General features: G+C 36.0%; 1 protein-coding gene across 20 annotated transcripts in view; it reads left to right on the forward strand.

The window, feature by feature from the left end:
* Positions 1 to 22,464, forward strand: part of CCPG1 (cell cycle progression 1) — a 38,057-nt gene that overhangs the window by 5,295 nt on the left and 10,298 nt on the right. For 2 of the 20 annotated variants that reach the window (XM_008542976.2, XM_070579607.1), the window contains exons 2-8: positions 10,684 to 10,752; positions 12,979 to 13,099; positions 15,467 to 15,543; positions 16,376 to 16,580; positions 18,628 to 18,723; positions 20,508 to 20,759; positions 21,952 to 21,978. In XM_008542976.2, the coding sequence (XP_008541198.2) occupies positions 10,693 to 10,752; positions 12,979 to 13,099; positions 15,467 to 15,543; positions 16,376 to 16,580; positions 18,628 to 18,723; positions 20,508 to 20,759; positions 21,952 to 21,978 (838 nt within the window). In that variant the 5' untranslated portion in view covers positions 10,684 to 10,692. Of the gene's footprint in view, positions 1 to 2,842; positions 2,997 to 10,683; positions 10,753 to 12,978; positions 13,100 to 15,466; positions 15,544 to 16,375; positions 16,581 to 18,627; positions 18,724 to 20,507; positions 20,760 to 21,951; positions 21,979 to 22,464 lie in introns of those variants that run through there. The other 18 variants (XM_070579624.1, XM_070579679.1, XM_070579583.1 and 15 more) reach the window with 12 other exon arrangements.

Here is a 22,464-nt window from a genome sequence, read left to right on the forward strand (position 1 = left end):
TCATCCAGGAGATGATTGGATTTGTATCAGTCATACACTATACTTAAAATTGAGTTGGTCTTTTTATTTTAAAAAATAATTTTTTTCTGCTAATTATAAAGATAAAATCTCATTGAAAATTTAGGACACATTGTATGTAAGTTTAGTTTTTTTGGATTTGAAAGGTATTCTTTAAAATTTTAATATATTGCATATAGATTAATATAAATAGGGTTTTATTATAAGTATTATTTTCTAACTCCCTTTTTTTACTTAATTTATTATTGATATCTTTCCATGTCAAGGCATGTTGATTTACTTAATTTTTTTAGTGGCTACATTGATTGTAGATATTATAAATTTTAATTTCATTAAATTCACTCTTGGTAGACATTTTGCTTTCTAATTTTCTATTATAAAAATTGTTCCATCAACCATTTTTAAACGTGTATATATTTTCATACTCATGTGAGTATTTCTGTCAGTTAAATTCCTAGAAATGAAATGGATAGAAAGTAAAATGGAGTTGATAGGTCACTGGGTATCTGCCTGTAAAATCTTATCACAAAATTACTCAAAGGATAATAATAATATACATGTCCACTGTTTACAGTACCTATTTTGTCATATCTTTTCTAAACTACTAACCTGTTTGTTTATCTTTTTTTGAGGCAGATTAGCCCTGAGCTAACATCTGCTGCCAATCCTCCTCTTTTTGCTGAGGAAGACTGGCCCTGAGCTAACATCCGTGCCCATCTTCCTCCACCTTATATGTGGGATGCCTGCCGCAGCATGGCTTGCTGAGCAGCGCCATGTCTGCACCAGGGATCCGAACCAGTGAACTCCGGGCCGCTGAAGTGGAATGTGCAAACTTAACTGCTGCACCACCGGGCCAGCTCTTTACTAACTTGTTTAATCTTTGTTAATGGGTTAGGCGTTAAAATAATCTTGTTTCTCTTTGTCTATCTTTGGTAGTAAGGTTGAGCATTTTTTTCTTATTATAAACCATTTTTATGTCTTCTATAAATTGCTTATTCATGTTTCTTGCTAAATTTTCTATTCAACTTTTAACCTTTTTCTTATTGATTTATTGGTGTACTTTGAAAACTCTGTCATATACGTCACAGGTATTTTCCCAGTATATCATTCATATTTATTTATAGTGACTTGGCAAACAAGTTTATGATTTTTATATAATACATTCTTTTCCTTTACAATTTTTGGGTTTTATGTAAAGCTTAGAAAAAGATCGTCTTTACCGCAGGATTGTAAAACTATTTTCCATTTTTTTTTGAGTCCTTTTGTGGTTTCATTTTGTACCCTTAAATCTTTGAGCTGTGTTTTACCAGGTGGTCTTAAAGTTTTATGAAGCCTTGTATTAGTAATGCTGATCTCTGCCAGGCAAACAAGAGATGGCATGAATCTGAAAGTCTTTTGTGATATCACATTTACGAAGTTTAGTGGAGGCTATGATTCTGGGGTGATGCAACTTGGCAAAAAACTGATTTTTTTTTTTCCTTTGGGAGGCAGGAAAGGGAAAACAATGAAATTTGCTTTCTTTTTTAATTTAGAAGCATTTTATGTGTAAGTGGCTTTTACCTTTTTGCATCTCTTTCATCCTTTACCTTCCGCACCAACCATAGGAAGCTTTTGTGCTGTGTTTTGAGCATCTAAAATGGTAGCCAGCCCTTAGTTCCATATTCAGAGTTGCCAGTCAAATCTTTTGTCCCTTGATGCTGTTTGGAAAGCAACTTAATTTGGCCTTTGGTGAAAATATGTTGCAGGATTTATCTGCTGTAACAGTTTAAAAGACCTATGAAAACTTAGTCCTTTTCAAGTAAAGGGTTTACCTGACCATTCTAGCCTATAAGCCTTGGAATCAACTTCCCTAGGGTGGTACTTTTGTTTCCCACAGCACAAAGCCCTTGTGGGTACTAAGCACTCCTAAGGTAGGCTTATTTATTGCCAGAGTTTGGGGACTGAAATAAGGTGGATATTGTAGATGGAAAAAGAAAAGGCTAAATTGACCCTTTGCTTAATATCAGACTATTTGGAAAAAAGAAAGCAACACGGTAGAAGGTTCTTCCTTCCCACAATGAACAGAATTGAAGACTGCATACTTTCCAAAAGAGACACATTTCTCATGATTTGACTCCAGAAGTATTTATGTCAAAATACTTTTTTAAAATGTGAGTTTGTGCCACCATAAAGCATAGTAATAATAACAGTCTTAGATGCTATACAGTAAAAGTCTTGGGTGACTTTTTTCCTGCATCCTCTTTTTTCTTGTTTCACATCCAGCTCAAAGTCCACCTTGTTCACTCAGTCATCAGTGCTACTCCTCAAGTGTGGTTTCTCAGCCACTCAGAAATTGTGTATAATTCCTTAGTGGGTATTTTTTTTTTTTTTTTTTGAGGAAGATTAGCCCTGAGCTAACCTCTGCTGCCAATCCTCCTCTTTTTGCTGAGGAAGACTGGCCCTGAGCTAACATCTGTGCCCATTTTCCTCTACTTTATATGTGGGATGCCTGCCACAGCATGGCTTGATAAGCCGTCCTAGGTCCACACCCAGGATCCAAAACAGCGAACCCCTGGGCCAGCCCCTAAAAGACATTTTAAAAGTTTTCATTAGTTGGGATTTTAGATCTTCTCTTTCTCAGGTGAAGTCTGGTTTAAAGCAGACATTTTCATATCCTTTTGGGGAGAAGAAAGTTATAGAACCTTTGAAAAGCATTAAAGAAATACATTCTTGAAAGCTTTCTGGACTGACTCTCTCATCTTTGATCACATTTAATGTACAACAGCACATTTGGAACCTTTGCTGACAGCTCATTGGTTGGCTTATGTTGGAATTATAGGCGTGTGGGAGAATAATGCCCCCATTCTTCTCCAGCATGTCAAATTCTCAAAGATACGGTGATGGAAACCTTACCTTTTCCATAGTAAAATGTAGCTACTCAGCAATGATGAGGGGCACCATCGTAACAGGTAACACTGACTCGAGTTCTACTTTATGAGGTAAAATGAATATTGCTGCTGTTATTAATTTTAACAACTGCCACCTGAACTGTTTTAAAATTAAATCTTTAGCCTATAACTCTCCCTTAAATTCAGTCTCCAGCTGCCTACTTGATGTTTCCACTTGGATGTGATAATAACTGTCTCAAATTTAACATGCCCCAAACCTGTTTACCAGTTTTCCCTTCATAATATGCTGCTTTTGAAGTCTTTCTATCTACGGCCATTCCGTTCTTGTATTTGCTTAGGCCAAGGGTCAACCCTCATACCCTGTATTCATTCATCAGGAAGTCCTGTTGGCTGTACCTTCAAAATATATGTAGAAAATGTCCACTTCTCACTGTCTTCATTGCTGCCACCCTGGTCCAAACTCCCATTGTCCTCACCTGGATTACTGTAGTAGCTTTGCAAATGGTCTTCCTGCTTCTGCCTTTGCTGCTTCACAGTGCTGTCTCAGTAAGGCAGCCAGGGTGATCTTTCTATTCCTTTCCTCAGAATTCTTCTGTGACTTTTAGTTTTACTCAGAGTGAAAAGCCAAAGTCTTAGGATCCGTAGGCCTCCCACTTCATTGTCCTCATCTCTTCCTACTTTCCTGCTAGGCCACTCCTCTCTACCCACAAAGGCTTCTTTGCTGTTTCCCAGAGATGCAGGCTTGGTTCCAACTTTGTACCTACTGTTTCTTTGGTATAAAATCCTCTTTCCCCAGTTAACTCCATAATGATTCCCTTACCCATTCAAATATTTGCTCAAATACACCTTCTTAATGAAGCTTTCCTTGACCATCCTTTTTAAAGTTAAGCCCCTCCAACCCAGGATTTTCTATTCTCCTTTCCCGTATTTTCTCCATAGGAGGAAATACCCCATCAAATCTACTGTATATTCTACCTGTTTGTTGTTTACTGAATGTTTCCATTGTGAAAGATGAAATGCACAGGATAATTGAGATGATTTTAATGTAGACTATTGTTATAGGGAGAAAAGTCGTTAATGAGGAACATCTCAAAGAGGGAGAAAACCAAGGGGTCTTATAGAGGCAAGTAAACAAGGGAATCAGGAGGGGTGGAAGTGAGTCTTACTTGGGATTTTGTGAGGGCAGGTTTGGTTCTTTGCAGTTAGCTCTTTGTCAGAACATGAAACCAAATGGGAGATTTCTCAGCCTTCCTTGCTTTCCTGGAGCAGAGGGCTCAGATAAAGTTCAACATAGTCGACTACCAATAAAATTTAAGCCTTAGGAGGGCAAGACTGTTTGTACATTGGTATATTGTTGTTACCAAATGAAAGTAGGTTCACTTCCTGGCAAGTTAAAATCAAACTCTCCACCAGAAGTAGTTGTCACACAAAGTAGAGCTTATTTGCAGCAAAAAGGAGTCATGCCTGTCCTGAGCATTGGGAAGCAGAGGCCTTTTATTTTGGACGGGGAATGAATATTCAAAAGGGAGAGGTGGGTATTTGCTTGTGCAGGCTCAGCGGCTCATCTCCCTGGGTGCTGCTCTTGGGGGGCTCTGTCTTGTTCAGGGTGGATGATGATTGCATCTCTTAACATAAAAACAAAAAAAAATTTTGGAGGAACAGTTAAATGCTGCTGAAATCTCCCTTGAATTCCTTGGGTTAGTCAGTGACGTTTTCAGTACTTAGCATGTGCTAAGAACTCAATAAATATTGAATGAACAGATGGATAAAGGAATGAATTTAAAATAGTATTAACCTTAGGCCTCCTGTCTGCTGGAGATTGTGTAATTATACTAGTGTAGTATAATCTTTGTACTGTAAGTAGCTTCATAAATGAGATGAGATTCTATGGAATAAATTTACATCCTAACATCACCATTGTGTGCTGTATTCTACATTGAAGCCATATGTTTGTAATACTTAGTGTCACATTCTTTTCCATAGAGTTCTACAAATAAAATCTTACATGTTGTGAAGAAATGTTCTATAGGATTTCTTATAAAGTGAGAGTCAGTTTAAATGATTGTCTCCTGTTCTGGAAGCTGTTTTTATAGGAGTTTGGATTATATGTTAAAGGCAGTGGAGATCAATTTTAAGTGATTAAGTGATTTGTGATCAGATTTATGTTTTAGGATAAACTTAGTGTGGGTGGTCTTATGAAGGATCAACTAGGCGGGAATTGAAACTGCAGGCTGAGGGCTGGCCTTGTGGCCCAGTGGTTAAGTTCACGTACTCTGCTTTGGTGGCCCAGGGTTTTCCCAGTTCAGATCCTGGGTGCGGACCTAGCACTGCTCATCAATCCATGCTTAGGGGCCGGCCCAGTGGCGCAGCAGTTAAGTGCGCACGTTCTGCTTCAGTGGCCCAGGGTTTGCTGGTTCGGATCCCGGGTGGGGACATGGCACCACTTGGCACACCATGCTGTGGTAGGAGTCCCACATATAAAGTAGAGGAAGATGGGCATGGATGTTAGCTCAGGGCCAGTCTTCCTCAGCAAAAAGAGGAGGATTGGCAGTAGTTAGCTCAGGGCCAGTCTTCCTCAGCAAAAAAGAGGAAGATGGCAATAGTTAGCTCAAGGCCAGTCTTCCTAAAAAAAAAAAAAAAAAATGCCATGCTGAGGCAGCATCCCACATAGTGGAACTAGAAGGACCTACAACTACAATATACAGCTATGTACTGGGGGGCTTTGGGGAAAAGAAGAAGGAAAACAAAAAGGTTGGCAACAGATGTTAGCTCAGGGCCAATCTTTAAAAAAAACCAAAAACAATGAACTGCTAAAAAGAAAAATAAAAAGATTGTTATCCTTTGGGGCTGGCCCTGTTGCCAAGTGGTTAAGTTTGGCTCACTCTGCTTCAGTGGCCTGGGTTCGTTTCCTGGGCGTGGACCTACACGACTTGTCAGCATCCATGCTGTGGCGATGAGCCACATACAAAATAGAGGAAGATTGGCACAAATGTTAGCTCAGGGCGAATCTTCCTTAGCCAAAAAAAACAAAAACAGAAAAAAAAGAAACTGCAGGCTGAGATCTCTTAGAGAGCTATCACTGTAATTGAAATGGATAATGGTGAAGTTGGGTTAGGCAGTGGAAGAGGGAATGGATAAGGAGTTAGACTTGCCTGGATTTTGGGGTCAAGGTGAAGTTTTAGTTATCCTAAATCTGGGATTTTGACCTGGTGTTTGGTGGCTTTTGCTTACAGCTCGATTATTTCTGCCTAATGCTATTCTCTGATATACCAGAAGTAGGAAGAGCATCGGAAGTTGAGTTTAGTTTTGTAGATGTTGTGTTTGAAATGCCTGAGAAACCTACAAATCGTCATCGAAAAAGCAGTGAGAATTATATAACTGGAGATTTGGGTAAAGAAACTACCCTGAGGAATCAAAGGAAGCCTGAGTCTAGAAAAAGGGCTTCTGGTTTATCATCTTCACAAAGTACCATAGCTTTGTAACTTTATATGCCTTTGTAACTTTACCATAAATTCCGCTTTTTTCTTAATTATTATTAGTAAAGCCCTCAAAATGGGAAGGGTTTCTGCATTTACCTATGGTCAAAATAACGAGGAGGAACTTCACTGGTTCCTCCAGAATTTTGAGTTCCTCAAGGAACAGCTTAGACTTGTGTCACTGACTACATCATCACCCAGAAATCTGTTCACCTTTCTTTGTTGAGTGCCTAACGGGTGTCAAGCACTGTGCTGTGTAGTGGGAATACATAACAGGCCGGCAAGCAGGCAATTACAGCCCTGCATTCTACTTTAAGTAGTAGTAGATTAGGGAAAATACTAGAGTCTTTGGGGATGGAGGGAATGGTTCATAAAGGAAGTGATACTTAGCTGAGATGGGAAGGGTGGGTACAGGAGTTTGGGTTGAGGTAAGAGGGTGGGAAACTGGTAAGAATATGCGAAGCCCTGGAGTTAAGAGGAAGCCAAGCCTTTTAGGGGAATTGAAAAGGTTGAGGGAAGAGGGAATGGATGGAGAAAGGATGAGATGCTAGAAATAAAATGCTAGATATTCAGGGCCTTTGGGCATTTTCCTAAAGACAATATGAAAATCTTAACTCTTTTTTCGTTTTGTTTTTTGTTTTTTGTTTTTTTTTTTGCTAGGAAAGATTTGCCCTGCACTAACATCCGTTGCCAGTCTTCCTCTCTCTTTTTTTTCCTCCCCAAAGCCCCAGTACATAGTCGTATATTGTAGTTGTCAGTCCTTCTAGTTCTTCTCTGTGAGCTGCTGCCACAGCATGGCTACCGACAGACAAATGGTGGTTCCCTGCCTAGGAACCAAAACTGGGCTGCTGAAGCAGAGCATGCTGAACTTTACCCACTAGGCAATCAGGGCTGGCTCAAAAAATCTTAACATTTTTAAGGAATGACATAATGAGATTATTTTAGGAAGATCACTGGCTGTAGTGGGGAGGTTCAAATACAATGGCAGCTTTCAGAGTCAGTGTGTCTAGGGTAGGGCTCAGAAATTTACTTTTTAAAATTTTGCTTTAATTACGATGCACCCAACTCTTTGAGAACAGCTGAATTAAGAGGGTTCTTTAGTAGGGCTGTGATTCTTTGCTTATCCAAACTGTTACTGTGGTGGTATTGCCAGTAGGGAATCTTATTTTTCTCGTTTGGGTTTGATGTCAAGCTTGTCCTTCTTCCAAGATAAGTAAACAAAGAATTAAACTGGGGTCTTATTAAAGTGAGCTCCTTGATTTGAGAAATTCAAATATGCTAAAGTTGCCCCAGTTTAACAATGTGTATAACCTTCTTTTGAAGTGTTGTCTTTGTTTATTTCATCTCCTGAGCTGATAGAGTATTTTGTTAGAAAACAAAAGCTGGGGACTAACCTGTTTAAATGGAAATTACCTAGAGAAGGGTAAGAGATGTATGCATATTAAATATCTCTGATTGGGTCTGGTAACTCAGAAGTTTTGGAAGGTTATTAAGAAAATAAAGCACTGGTAAGTCTCAGGGTTGAGATGGAGTAGCAGTGAGAAGGTGGGCTGCTAGAGGAGGTTAGAAGATGGGGATATGCAAAGAGAAGGAGAGAAGCTTTCACATGGTGAAGAAAGAATGTTTAGGCTTTAGCCAATTTTGTTTCTCTCAAAGCCCTACTTACTTCTTGTTCTGTATGGAATGCTTTTTCCAATTACCCAATGCTTAAACCCAAAACTTGGGACTTAATCTTATTTTTCTCCCTTCTATATTTGGTCATTCAGTCCTTTAAAAACAATCTTTCATGTCTTCTCAAATCTCTCTTAACCCCTCCCTTCTCCTTTACTCCCCTCCTCCTCATCAATACTGGTTAAATTTAGGTGCTCATCTTTTTCATGGAATATTACATTGATTCCTTGCATCCCACAGGTCTAGGGCCCTTTAGTTGCATCCCTATCTTAATATATGCCCTTTTAAAGATTTGTATCTGATCTTCTTTTAGTATTCCACTTGAAGCCGAGTACCTGAGGGTTACTGTAAATATTCAGTAAGATTACCTTTTGACCTTGTTCCCAACATATGGATGAAAAGTCTTGTCAGTTTGCTGTTTTCTTGTTTAAGCTGAGGGGCGACTCAAGGGTCTCAACGATTTATGAGCTTATTTTACAGAAGAGGAAGAATGCCTTCAAGGAAGTTATGATCCCCAGATAACCAGCCCCCAGTTGCCTTTGATGCCCAGAAGTCAGATTGCCAAGGGCTTATCTGGAATGAAAGAAACATAGATTACTCCTTTGTTTCTCTGGAACTCCTCCTGCCAAGCCCCTTAGCTCTATAAAACCCCCTGCTTTCTTCTCTTGTGAAGGCGGATTTGAGAAAACCTATTCTCCTGCCTTGTCATTTTGGCCAATTTGAGTAAACCTTTCTCCATCTCCAAGCATCGTGTCTCAGTGATTGGCTTACTGTTCACTGGGCACACAACTCTGAGATTGAGAGGTTCAGTATCACACTCATGCTAGATTAATTAATTAAGAACTTTCATATTCTTTAATTTTTTTGCCTTTGTATTTAGTCCATAATGCTTTTCCCGTTCTCTCCTGAGAAATCCTTCCAGTGTCATCATAGCTTCCTTTTTTTTTTTAATGAGGAACTACAACCTTATTTTTTGTGATATCTCTCAATTTTTAAATTTTGGCAACTAATTCAGTTAAAAAACATGCTGTCTAGCATGTCTAAAAACCATTGCAACCTTATTTATAAAGGCTTCTTTGACCATTCTCCTTTCCTCCTGCAAAGATAATTGCTCAGTCTTTGTAGTCCCATGTCAACCCATAATTTTCAAATTGTTATGAAACAATTTAAATACAATAACAAAGTTTTTTAAAAATTTGTGAAAACAGATTCAGTGAGAAATTGGGATTTATATAGTCAGTTTAATAAGGAATGCTGAAATAAAATTGCTTAGAATCCTATAGGGTATTCAGACTGTAGCCTTTGGGATCATCTTCTGGACAGAAAAAATTTATTTCACTGTAACAGTTTGTTACAAGTTTACCTTTAAATTTATAGAGTTATGTTGAATCACTATGTTGTACACCTGAAACTAATATAATATTTTATGTTAACTTTACTTTAATTAAAAAAATAGAGTTATAAACTACCTGGGCCCTAATCAATTTTAAATAGAGAATCAAACTATCAGATGACCTCAGGTGAACTTATTAGAAAATGTTCTAGCAGGACATTAAAAATCACACAGGCATTTTTATCTTATTTTAGATTTTGAATAATTTGAAAACATGCTAATTTTTATAGTGTTAGTGCCCAACCACCTCTTTATATCTTCTCTTTTTAAACTATTAATTTACTTAGAGTTTCTAGAATCACTAATGGAAGATTCAGATCTATATTTTTTGCCCTATTCTCATTTGAGTACTGGTTCCATATTAAATTGTCTGCAGTAAATTCTATTAGAATACCAACCATCAACTTGGAGCTAATGTGTTCTCAGTATATGTGCAATAATAGAAGTATTTATAAGACTTAAATGTATAGAACAAAGTCGGTAAGATACCATTCACTTTAATAAGCTTGGTTTTGAAGTTTAAATAGGAGTTTCAAATAGAAAGAGAGAACAAACCAGGTACAGTGACCAATGTGTGCTTGTTTAGGACTTGACTCTAGGTTATTGCCAGTGACCACAAGTTTCTAACCAGTCTCTGGTCTTTTTCTTCCCCTATCTTAATCCAACCAGAGTATTACTGACACGAGTATTTTCATAAAAACTGTTTATGTTCCTTTCCCTGCTTGAAAATTTAACTTGTTTCATGTTGCTAACACAATAGACCTCGTTTTGCTTGGACTCAGAGCTCTTCCATTCCCCGCCCCCCCACCTTGGTTTCTTCAGCCCTGTTTTTCACACCTTACTCTTCATGGAAAACATAGGCTTTTACTCTTGCTGTCTGTCTGTTCCCCATTTGCCGTTTTCTCCCTACTTGACTTCTTCGCACTTTGAATTGAGTTCTTTCCCTTCAGTTCTGCCTCGCCAAATTCTACATTTTCATTTAGACCGAGTTTTCTTATTCATTCCAACAATGTGACTGTTTAGACTATTCTAGCTCAGGAGAATCTCCTTGTCTTCAAGTCTGGTTGTATTTGTTCATACAGGTATGCAATCATATCCTATATTAAATCTATGGATATGTTGTCCCAGTTTTACCTGGAAGGCAGTAAGCCACTTTTCATACTTGGGTCACATATAGCACTTCCTATAGAATTTTTTAAAATGTATCTGGCATGTTAATATGTTTTTGTATTTTTAGACCTCAAAAATGTCTGAAAATTCCAGTGACAGTGATTCATCTTGTGGTTGGACTGTCATCAATCATGAGGTATGCCATTTAATACTTTTTATAAGGTAATTTGTAATGTTACAGTGTTAGCAGTGATGTAAACTGGGTTCTTTGAAGGCCAGTATTTTCCTGCATTCAAGCATAAGGTTCCATTGTCTATAGCTTGGATATTTTCCCACCCACATTAAACTTCTCTGCTGAAAACTCTAATGAGCCAGCGTCTTCTACATCACTGTACATTGCTTTCCTCAGCTTTGAGACATTAGGCAGATATTCGTTCAGGGTTTATTATTGGTCAGACCCTGTGCTTTACCTACATTTTCATATAATTTTAAACAACTCTTTGTGGTATAGATTGTTTTCATTCTCATTTCATAGTTGAGAAAACTAAAGCTTCGAGACGTTAAGTAATTTGGCCAAGATTACGTAAGTAGAAAATATCAGAGCCTGCATTTAAATAGAGCTAGAGAATATCAGAACCTGCATTTAAATAGACTGGAAGGAAGCGTAGAGAACATGTATTCTACTTATGGTATGTTATGTTACATTATGTGATTAGCAGAACTTGACAGGAAAAGGACTATGGCTAGAACTCTATCACAAAATGAATTTTATTATAAGAAGCATGATGTCATGTAACTAGTATTTAATTTTACATTAAATTTATAACATTAATTTATTTTCTCATGCTGGTAAAATATGTTATAGAAAAATCATAAAATACTGATGAATAGAAGCAGGAAGACAAAAATCAGCTATACCTCTTTAAATTTTTAATGGATTTATTTATAGTTTTCCTGTTTTTAGGATCTCTTGTGTCTCGTGTTTTTCTTCATTAATAAAAATTTTAAATGATGTTTTTTATAATTGCTTCGATAATTTAAGATTTAGACAATTGGTTAGTCACATCTTCTAGAAAATAACATTAACAAACAAAATGATTGCTTTTTCTGCAAGAGAGTTTCAGAATTTAATAGCAGCTGTATCAATTAAATTAAGATTGATGTGGTTTCCTTTTTTCGGTGAATGACTTTTCTATTTTTAACCTGTTCTCTAGGAAGCTTAGATCAACTCCAATAGCAACAACTTCTCGTTCAAGGATAATTAACAGTATAGGTGCAGGGCAGCTGCGGGAGTCTTGCTTGGGAGTCTGCAGTGTGAAGCAAGACAGCAAACCGCTCTGGTGCTTAGCCAAGTGTGCCGTTAGGGTATTCTGTGTTAGAGAGATCTTGTCACAGAGTAGGTCATATTTGTACTTTTATCCCTCTTCCTTTCATACTCTTTCTTGCTATTGTCTCTTAGATGTATTTTCTTTTCCTTTTCCATTGTCAGCATTCTGATTTAGGCCAGAACTGGTCTCTCCTGCAACCCCCAGTCCAACCCTGACCTTGCCTCTGTTTTTACGGTTCTCCTGCCACTTTAGGCAACCCCAAAGTCTTACATTCAGAATTCTCTTTAGGACTCAACTCAAAACCCACTCCTTTAATAAATTCTCTTAGTTTTTGCTGTTTTATCTATATCAGGACAACTTAGACCTTTTAATTTCATGGATTAGTAAACTAGAGGAAAAATTGAGGGAGGGGCATGGGGAAAGGCAGAATCAATTTAGTGTTAACTTTATTTTGCTAATTAACACAAAGGAAAAATCCTCATAAGATCCACTATTTTATTAAAGAAAAGACAGTGTGACATCAAAGTAGGAAGGACAACCTTGGAAGAAGGAAGAAGTGTAAAGTTTTGAATTTTATAAGGAAAGTTTACTGTAGTGATATAATAGGTTCATTTTATTCCTTGCCATTAAACTTTTTTAGTTACTCATTGCCATAATAAGTAGTTATTTCCATGTGGCTGTTTGTCTGAAGAGGCTGTATATTTGAATTTTGGATTTGAAGTTTTTTATCCCACAACACCTAGCAAAGTGCCTTGCCTAGAGTAGTTCCATAACTGGTGAGTGGAAGAACATTTATAGAAATAGCTAAGTTTAGAAACATATCTTTTAGGATTCAATTTATTGGTTGGGCTTATAAAATAGAGTATTTGACTTTTGGGCTGACTTCTCTTAGAAGCTAAACCTGTAACTCCATTCTGCTGTTTCCCTGCCATAGGCCTTTATGGACTAAATTGAACAAAAAGTAGTTGGATTAGATACTCTTCCCTCTGTAGTAAGGCAGCATCTGGGACTTATAATAATGGAAGCGTCTTCATGTAGTCAAACCCAGCTTTGAAGAGCGATAGACTAATAACTGTTTATCACTTTTTCCCTAGGGGTCTGATATTGAGATGGTGAACTCTGAACATGGTACAGCCAGTGACAGTTCTGAGCCCACCCCAGAACGTTCATCTTTAGAGCAAGAGGAGCTACAAGTATTGCAGTTAGAGCAGGGAGGTAAGATGTTAAAAAAGTCTGATTTCTTTTTTTTCCTTTTTTTAAAGGACATTTGAGCGATATTATGAATCTTACCGTCTTTCTAGGTGGGCAGCCTTTCTAGCTAATCTAAATGCTCACGTCACTAAAGGACTAGAATTTTAGTGTGGATTAGGTGGGTAAGCCTGCAGAACTCAGTGGCACCAACCTAACCAGAGGTTTGTTTATTTGCGGCTGTGGCATATATTTGGGCCTCTGTGTAACTCTTTGATAATCCAGGTGTAACCAGTAACTAAATATTATTAATCTTGATTAAGACTAGTGGTATACAGAATTATTTATTCATCACAAGAGATTTACTAAACTCTTCTCCATTTATCATGCTTCAGAGTACTTTGGTTAGAGGTGGTAAATGGTGTTTAACTACTGTATTGCATCACTGTTACATATACTTCTGTGGGATTTAATGCCCACGTTATATAGAGAAATAAGGCACCCAGATAATTAATGCATACTCTTATCTTCATATTTAAATTACTTCTTTTTTTTCCTTGCTGAGGAAGATTCACCCTGAGTTAACATCTGCTGCCAGCACTCCTCTTTTGTGTATATGTGTGAGCTGCCACCACTGCATGGTCACTGACAGAGGAGTGGTATAGGTCCATGCCCGGGAACCAAATGAACCTGGGCCGCCAAAGTGGAGTGTGCTGAACTTAACACCTAGGCCACTGGGGCTGGCCCTAATTTACTTCTTAAACTTAAAAATGATTGTATTAAAATGTAAACAGAACATTTCTTCATCAGGAGAATAAAGCAGATGTGTCAAGGCCAGACATATAATAGATTATACTGTTAATCTTGTTTTCAGCCTGTGTTGATTACTGTTCTCATTTGAACAGTGATTCTCATCTTTCATGGGTCAGAAATTTCTTTGATAATCTGAAAGCTGTGAACAGTCTCTCCCAAGAATTGCATATATTCATATATGTAAAAAAATTTCCATAATTGCTCAGGAGTCCTTGGACCCAAGTCTTTTATTGAGGAATGTTATCTCCAAAGTAATATTCCATTAGGGGCTTCATAACACACAAAAATGGTGGTTTTTTGTTTTGTTCTTTTCCTGTTATTTTGGAGGGGTTAAATTACATGAGAAATACATATTCATCCTAAAAAAAATTAAAACCACCTATAATTCTTTGTGTGTGTGTGTGTTTTGTGAGGAGGATTGGCCCTGAGCTACATCTGTTGCTAATTTTCTTTTTGTTTGAGGAAGATTGTCCCTCAGCTAACATTTTTGCCAATCGTCCTCTATTTTGTATGTGGGACGCCGCCACAACACGGCTTGATGAGCAGTGTGTAGGTCTGCACCCAGGATCCAGACCCGTGAACCCTGGGTCGCTGAAGTGGAGTGTGCGAACTTAGCCACTATGCCACTGGGCTGGCCGCTGTAATGCTTTTTATCTGGAGATAATTGCTGTTAACCTTTGGTATATGTTCTTTGCTATGTATAAATTTATGTTTATTATATTGTTTTAATACTTTTAACTTCTATTAACATTTTATAGCCTTTTTATTAAAAATATAATATAAACTCTTTTGTTTGTACAGTTTTTTCTTTGATGAATTTCTCATAAAATGTATCTGCTATAGTGACCTTATCTGGTTTTTCCATGTTCTTTTGAGTCCTTGTTTATTATATAGTCTTTTTTTTTTTTTTTTTTTTTGGTGAGGAAGATTGTCCCTGATCTAACATCTGTGCTAGTCTTCTTCTATTTTGTATGTGGGACACTGCCACAGCATGGCTTGATGAGCGGTGTGTAGGTCTACACTCAGGGTCCAAAGTTGCGAACCCTGGGCTGCTGAAGTGGAACATGCGAACTTAACTACGTCACCATGCCAGACCCTATAGTCTATTTTTTATGCTAAAGAATTTATAATTTGAAGCTGTAGTTTTGATTCTTGTGTTAACAGGCATTGACAATCATTAGAATAGTGGTACCTTTAGGGATTTTGAATAATAATTCAGAAAATGTGCCATCAGATATCTGAGAATCAATGTTCCATATTAACAGATTTTTAAAAACACCTTGGATTAAGTATGTACCTTGGTATTATAAAGTAGAGATTATGTTTACTTAGAGATTGTATTTTCTTAGTAACTTTTAAATGAGTTCATTTCAGTATCTAAAACTATCCCCTGGCAATTTCAAATAATTCTATTCGAAATAGATCTTTTTAGCAACAGTAGAATGACTGTTACACTTGTATGTGGCATTTCATTAAATCCACTTTAAGAGATTAGGAATAGATTTTATGTACCCAGATTATAATATATGTAGAGAACAAAGTTGATGGAGTGTGATTGAATTGATCTTTGCTTTATATCAGAGAGCAGCCAAAATGGCACAGTGTTAATGGGAGAAACTGCTTATCCAGCTTTGGAGGAAATGAAGTCAGCACTTGAGGTAACCTTGTGTTTTACTCTGTGGATATATGATAAGCAGTATTTCTTAGAGAATACTAATTAAAGCTTCCATTTCTAGTTGTGCATTCTGTTCCTATTTGAATTATAGACAACTTTTACTGAAAATTTTTAGATTCCACAGATTGATCAGTTTTAGGGTTAAAGTTTGGTTCTATTTTAATTCTTAATTCAGTGAGATGTCTTTTAATTTGCAAAAGTAATTTCTTGGTAATATGTTAAAGACCTATTCATTTAACCTAATATTTTCTTTGGAAATAGGTTGCATTCTTGAATTATATTAAGATGTTAAGCTATTTTCATATCTAAAATAAAGATTAGTTTTTAAATTTGAGACCAAACTAAATCTTGTCTCCTGGCATTTTACTTCTAGATAAAACTAGATAGCTAGATGAACTTTACATGGCCTAGCTGTTGAAGTTTATTACATGCATAACCAGAAAAATTTGATCAGTCTTTTATGGGCTTCAGAGTTACACTGAAATAAACCCATGGAATGGTGAGAAATGAATCCTCTTCTTTCTGTGATCATTCTGCTGTAAAGATGGGTGTCCCAGCTTCTGCTGCCCACGAGGTGTGAGCAGCAGTTTGACCTAATTCTGAGAGAGAGAGTCACCAATGGGTTTGATGGTGCTTTCCTACTAAAAGATGAACCTGCTGTTCAGTAATCCTTTTCTCTTGGGCAGGACTCATATCTTTTATTTTAAGTCCAAATTATCATAGTACTTAAGTACTATTATACACTTTGAACTGTGTAGAAAATATAAGGCCTGTAAATAATTGTTGAGTTTGTCTCTAAAATTATGATTCCTCAGGGAGAGGAAGAAAAGTTACCTGAAGACAATGTCTATTTTGGAACTGTCAGTGATGATTCTGATATTGTTACCCTTGAGCCACCTAAGTTAGAAGAAATTGGAAATCAAGAAGAAGCTCTAATTGTTAAAGAAGCACAGAGTCCAGAAGATTTTAATATGGGCTCTTCCTCCAGCAGCCAGTATACATTCTGTCATCCAGAAACTGGTAAGAACTCCATAAAGAATACACTGATATGAGACTTAAGGACTCCTATGACCACATTTTATATAATGGTTTGTTTTCTAACCCTAACTTTCAAGCTTTGAATGGATTTGGATAAAACTCAAGAAAACCATTTATAAAATCTACTGTTATATCTAGCGTTTTCCTAGACTCAGGGCCTAGAGCACAGTAGTCCATTGCTATAACAGTAAATACCATCTTTTATCCTTAAGTAAAAGATGAAAAAAAATAGCTTCAGGGAGATTTGTTAAGGTCTCAAACTCTCCACTGCATTTGACATGTTTAAGATCTTTAAGAATGAGAGATTGAGCCATTAGACCTGAAAGCAGGAGAATGTTAAACTTTTTACTTAGAGCAGTACATGTTTTACAATGAAGTGAAAGAAATTTCTTGTTGAAGTCTTCCGGATCCATTCAATTGTTAGTCATTTAACAAACATTTATCGAGTGCTGCCATGTGCCAAACAGGGTTCAAGGAACTGGCAGTACAGCAGCATCCCAAAGCCCCTGACCTTTGGATCTTTCATTTTTGATTGAGTTATGAAAATGTGCCTATTGTAAGTCACATCCTTAATGCAGTTAATGCCTGTTGTTCAGACAGAATAATGTGGAGGTTAAGATATGAGTTACCTTCTACAATTCTTTGGCTCAGTTTTAGGGATGTGTATAACATCTTTCAAGGTGATATAAATATTTAGATACAAGGTTACTGGAAAATAGGAGAAACAAACCTGTAATCAACCCACATTTATTAACCTACAATTATAACTTAAGGGTGAATTATGGGAGAGAGGCCTTGGAACATTGCTAGTGATTACAAGATTTCCTAATTTGATGCAAAAACAGGAACACATAGTATCTATTTCAGATCATTTTCTTAGATTTTACTGTTCTGGCAAATGTAAATATTAAAGAACAGATGATGGAATTTTTGTTATTCCAATTTAAGGTAATAAAATGTCAAGTAGAGATTTTTAGCTATCTCATTTAATGACTAGTTATTTTCAGTTAGTCTGTCAGTAAATTGCATATGAACAAGAGCTTGAAAACACTTTATTCAAATATTTAAATACTCATCTGGCATTCTTAGTGGTCAGAGGAAAATTTCAGCCTTGGCCAGAATAGTATACATTGTACATTTATTTCTGAGGGCTAATGTAATTGATTTTAGAATCCTTTTTGGTCATCAAATTTTATTTATTGAAATTGCGGATTTGTGCTGTATTCAAGTAGTCTTTTTTCTTTCTTTTTTTTTTTTTAAAGACTATAAAGATGCTGGTTTGAGAATATTTGTGAACCAGAAAAGATAGTTAAATTGAAGCAGGAGTATTGTAGCAGGGTCTAAGCAGACATTTAAGAAATTGATGCTACAATGGTGATTTATTTCAGCAACTTGGACACTTCAAAGCACATTATTCTAGTTTTTATTTCCTTTCTGAACTTGGACTTCTTGGGAATTTTACAGATTCAGTTAAGAGGAATATTTTATTAGGTGTATTTTTATCCATTGTTATCCTTCCCAAAGGAATTAATTATTTCAATAAAGAAAATGTTAAAAAATAATAAAAAATGACATTTTGGACTATGTTGAAAATATTATATATAAGTCAATAGCCAAGAGATTTTGGTCTCTTTCCCTTACCCCATATTTTTCTTGGTTGGTTAATTTCCTGCTACTCATTGCTTAGTTATTTGTTTTTCCTTTTCCCTTTCTTCTCCATCTCTATAGGATTTGAAGTTCAATGTTTTCTTCTTCTAGATTACATTTTTGTGGCAATAATCTTTTTGTTAATTTAAGAACATTCCCCTCTCCCTCCATATCACCCTCTCCTCCCCCAAGAAAGCAAAGTTGATAGTTGTGGAAAAGTTTGTATTGTATGTGTTTTTTTTAAAAGGCATGATTGTTAGATTTTGATGGAGCACAAATAACAGTGTGAAGTAATAATTAAAATAAATATTTCAATTCTCTTTCCTTTTTATTCTTTATAATAAAGCTTTATACATCTTTTTTTCCTGTTTATTCACAAAAGAAAGGTGGTGGGAGAAGCTGTGGAAGATTCCTGAATGCATAAGGGGATGGGATGATCAGCTGAAACACCATGTTCCTAGCCAACTCGCTTTCCAAGGTGGTGTGACTAAATCTGATCAGCTTTTCTAGAGCTGAGTGTGCCTAGTCACATTTACTATTTACTTAGTGCTTTAAAGATATCTATTGTCATCTGTGATAATCTAAACAGGTGTTCAAAATTGGTCTTGTGGTAAAGCTGGCTAGCTTATTGCATGCCTTTGCATTGCTTGCATCGTGGACTATGGGCCAAATTAATTTAAAAGAAGTTTAAAAATAAAAATATTTCAGCTATCATATGTATGGGTTAAAAAAGATGGAAGCATTAGATAAGGATGTGAATTTGTTAATATGGGTTAGGCTGCTTTGTTTACTTAGAATATATAATGAAGGCAATATGTTAAGGTAGAAGCAAAAATTTATTTAAGGAATTATGACAAATGGTTTGTTTTTACATTTACCCATCTTAGTACTGTCAGAAAGTCTGACTTAAGTACTCCAACCATGATCACGATTGCCTTTGTATTATGTAATGCTTTGTTTAAGTCTTCCTTTCTTTCTCTGTCCAAGAAATGTAACCTCACAGCTGAGGCGACGGCATCTTGGAAAACTAGCCATCAAGAGTAACCTGATAAACATGATGGGCATAAGGGTCATGACCAAAAGATCTCTCAGTGGCATCTGTATCACTAGATATTAGGAATATTCATTCATTCAGTAGTGCCTTCTGTCTTTTTGTTTGTTGTTGTAAGTGTGAAAGTTAACCAGATCCTCCATGATCCATCTTGAAAAAGTATTGCCTAACCTAAGTCACCAGCTTTCCTGTGGCATGGATATCCTGTCTTACAAACAATTGTTTTGCTTTTTTGAAGCATGAATGTTGTTTTGGAGCTCTCTGTATCAAATTCAAGTTCCCATTTTATCCTTAGTTTTAGTGCTTTTCTTTTCTTCTAACTGGCCTGTGGGAATTATTGCTGAGTCATCTAATCTTCTTTGTCAAAATATAGTTTATTGATATATGGAACAATGTTAAGAAATTATACATTTGAAAAAGCTGATGGTGATTTTTCTAAAGGATATATCTCCAGTACTTGAGATTTCTTGTTGTATTTTTTGTTTCAATTTATTGTTCATTATTATTCTTTTCAAAAAGGAGCAGCACCAGACTAGTCCTTAATATCGGAGATAGCTGTTGTGTCACTTCCTCATGCTGACATATTTACTAGAGGGTAAAATTAATAACCTTCTAGTAAGAGTGGCAGTCGAAGGGAAGGGCTCATCTGACTTCCGGAAACCTGTGTTAAGCTATAGTGCTTTGAACCTTGATTGTGGGCTCATAGGATGGGAATGATACTAGGGACATACACACCTAAGGAAACTTGTGGAAACTTTTGTCCTTTTAAGTCACAGGAACTGCTTATATACTTTCCTGTGTTCCTTAAACAGTTGAGCTTAGATGACCTCTATTTGAAAGTGAATGAAGAGATAGAGGGTTTTTTTCCTTCCAGAAATAGTATTTGTTTATGTCTTTAAAAGTGATGAAATTTAGTAGGCTATGAGAATGATTGTTCTAATGGTGTAAACAACAAGGGAGGCTTAAAAAAAAAAACAGACCATCAAAGGCACAGAATATGATTAACAGATTCTTGTGTATCACAGTTGAAATCACTTATGTTTTGGCTTTATGCTGATAAACTTGGAAAAATTGAGTTTTTGTTTGTGTCTTTTTGTTTTTGGCTGTCTTATGTAAAAAGGCATGTAGGGATGGCATTGATTATTCTAAATCATACTGGGAAAGCTTTTCTAGAATTTTCATATTTATCTACATTTTTCTTTTTAAAATAGTATTTTCATCTCAGCCTAGCGATGACGAATCAAGTAGTGATGAAACCAGTCATCAGCCCAGTCCTGCCTTTAGACGTCGCCGTGCTAGGAAGAAGACTGTTTCTAGTTCAGAATCTGAAGAACAGCTGCTTCCTGAACAAGAAACTGAACCCTCTAAGGAGCTATATAAACGCCAATTCAGTAGTGGTCTCAATAAATGTGTTATACTTGCTTTGGTGATTGCAATCAGCATGGGATTTGGACATTTCTATGGTGAGTATTTGAAAATTTATTATACATAAATTGATGGCTTAGTGTACAGCACTTACCAAGAGTGAGAAATTCTGGGATCTGTTTTCAGTGTCGTTATTAAATACATGACCTTGGAAAGCTCGTAACCTATTTGAACCTCAGTTTTCTCGTTTGGAAAATGGAGATAGTGTTGTGTATCTCACAAAGCTGTTTTCACTTTAATTAGCCAGTATTTAAGAAATGTAAGGATTATTAGCTGGTGTATTTTTTTAAAGAAAAAGGTTGGAAGATTAAAAATCTGAAATGCTTACAAAGCATTCATTTTAATTTAGAATCACAATTAAACTAGTTTTAACTGAATTTTTTAGGAGAATTCAATCCCAGTTCAAATAGTTACGTTTCAAATGTCACAATAATTGGTGCTCATTATTTCTACCTTCAGGTTTCATGCAAGAATTATATTTTGTGACATTCATTGCTGCTGCCATGATTCACATGAATTGAGAATTCTTAGTTTTATAGTTTAGCATTATACTTTGCTCATTATTATCCTTGTTACTGTTTACATACGTTGATTGTCTTAAGGCAAAGCCTTTAAAAGTCTCTTGGGTGAAAAGAGGAAAGAATTCCATGTGGTGTTATTTGTCATTTGGGAGTCTAACTATTGAACCTTTTTTAAGGTGAGAGTATTTAAGAATTGAATATTCACACTCTTTGCTTTATTAGAATAAAAAAAAGATACTTTAAAGAAAATATCAACTTCACAAATTTCAGTTTGCCTTATATTAATTACTTTTGGGTTTTTTGCCTACATAATTGACAGTTTAACTTTATGAGTATTCCTGTTTTGCTAGTTCCTTCCAACATTGTGTTCCTTATGCAAAGATTGAATTATGTATACTCTATGTTGACTTACGGAAAAGATATATTATTCAACAAAATGTAATGTTAGAATAAACTTAATGAAGATAATACTTGTTTAAAGTCAGAGTCAGTAAAATGTGTTTCTTCTTGTATTTAACTTTATATTAATAAAAATAAGTATTTAGAGTCCTGGTGGATGCCTGCTTGAGTTTAATACTGAGAGACTATAATTTGTATCCTCCCTTGAAGTTTGTTGTAATGAGATTTGACTTGAAATGTGTATTTAACTTTATTATCTAGCTGGAGCAAGTGTATGAATTTTTTTTGAGCATGGTTTTTTCCCCCACAGGTAAACATGGAGGTGACAAAGGAGAAGGTCTTATTTCAATTGTTTTTTCTTACTAAAAAAAAAGAATTGGACAGTGATTTAATGTTAATCTCAATTACATTAAAACCCCAATTGCATGACCTTTAAGTATTTTGTAGAAAGATCAATTTAGAGAAGAGTGTTTTCAAAATTGAAAAATTATTGCCCTGTTATTTAGGATTTGGTTACTTGTAAAATTTACTTTAATAAAACCTTTTTTTTGTGCTTTTTCAAATTAGCCTTTTAGAATATTAAAAACATGGGCAATATAATATGAAGTAGGTCTATATTAGTAATGAGATTGGCTCAATGAACATATAAAAACTTAGCTGAATCACTGTTAGCTTTTGAAGGTCACTATTTAAAGGACATCAAATTTTTCCTTAATTCTGGCCCTGATCTCAGCACTTTAAGAGCTCTTTTGAGTTTATTTTAGAGGCAATTTGAATTTCCCATGCACCGTGAAGTCAGTCATTGCACTCCATAATTAGTCAT

This window comes from Equus przewalskii, chromosome 1 (genome assembly GCF_037783145.1).
Source record: "Equus przewalskii isolate Varuska chromosome 1, EquPr2, whole genome shotgun sequence".
In the NCBI taxonomy this organism is placed as follows: domain Eukaryota; kingdom Metazoa; phylum Chordata; class Mammalia; order Perissodactyla; family Equidae; genus Equus; species Equus przewalskii.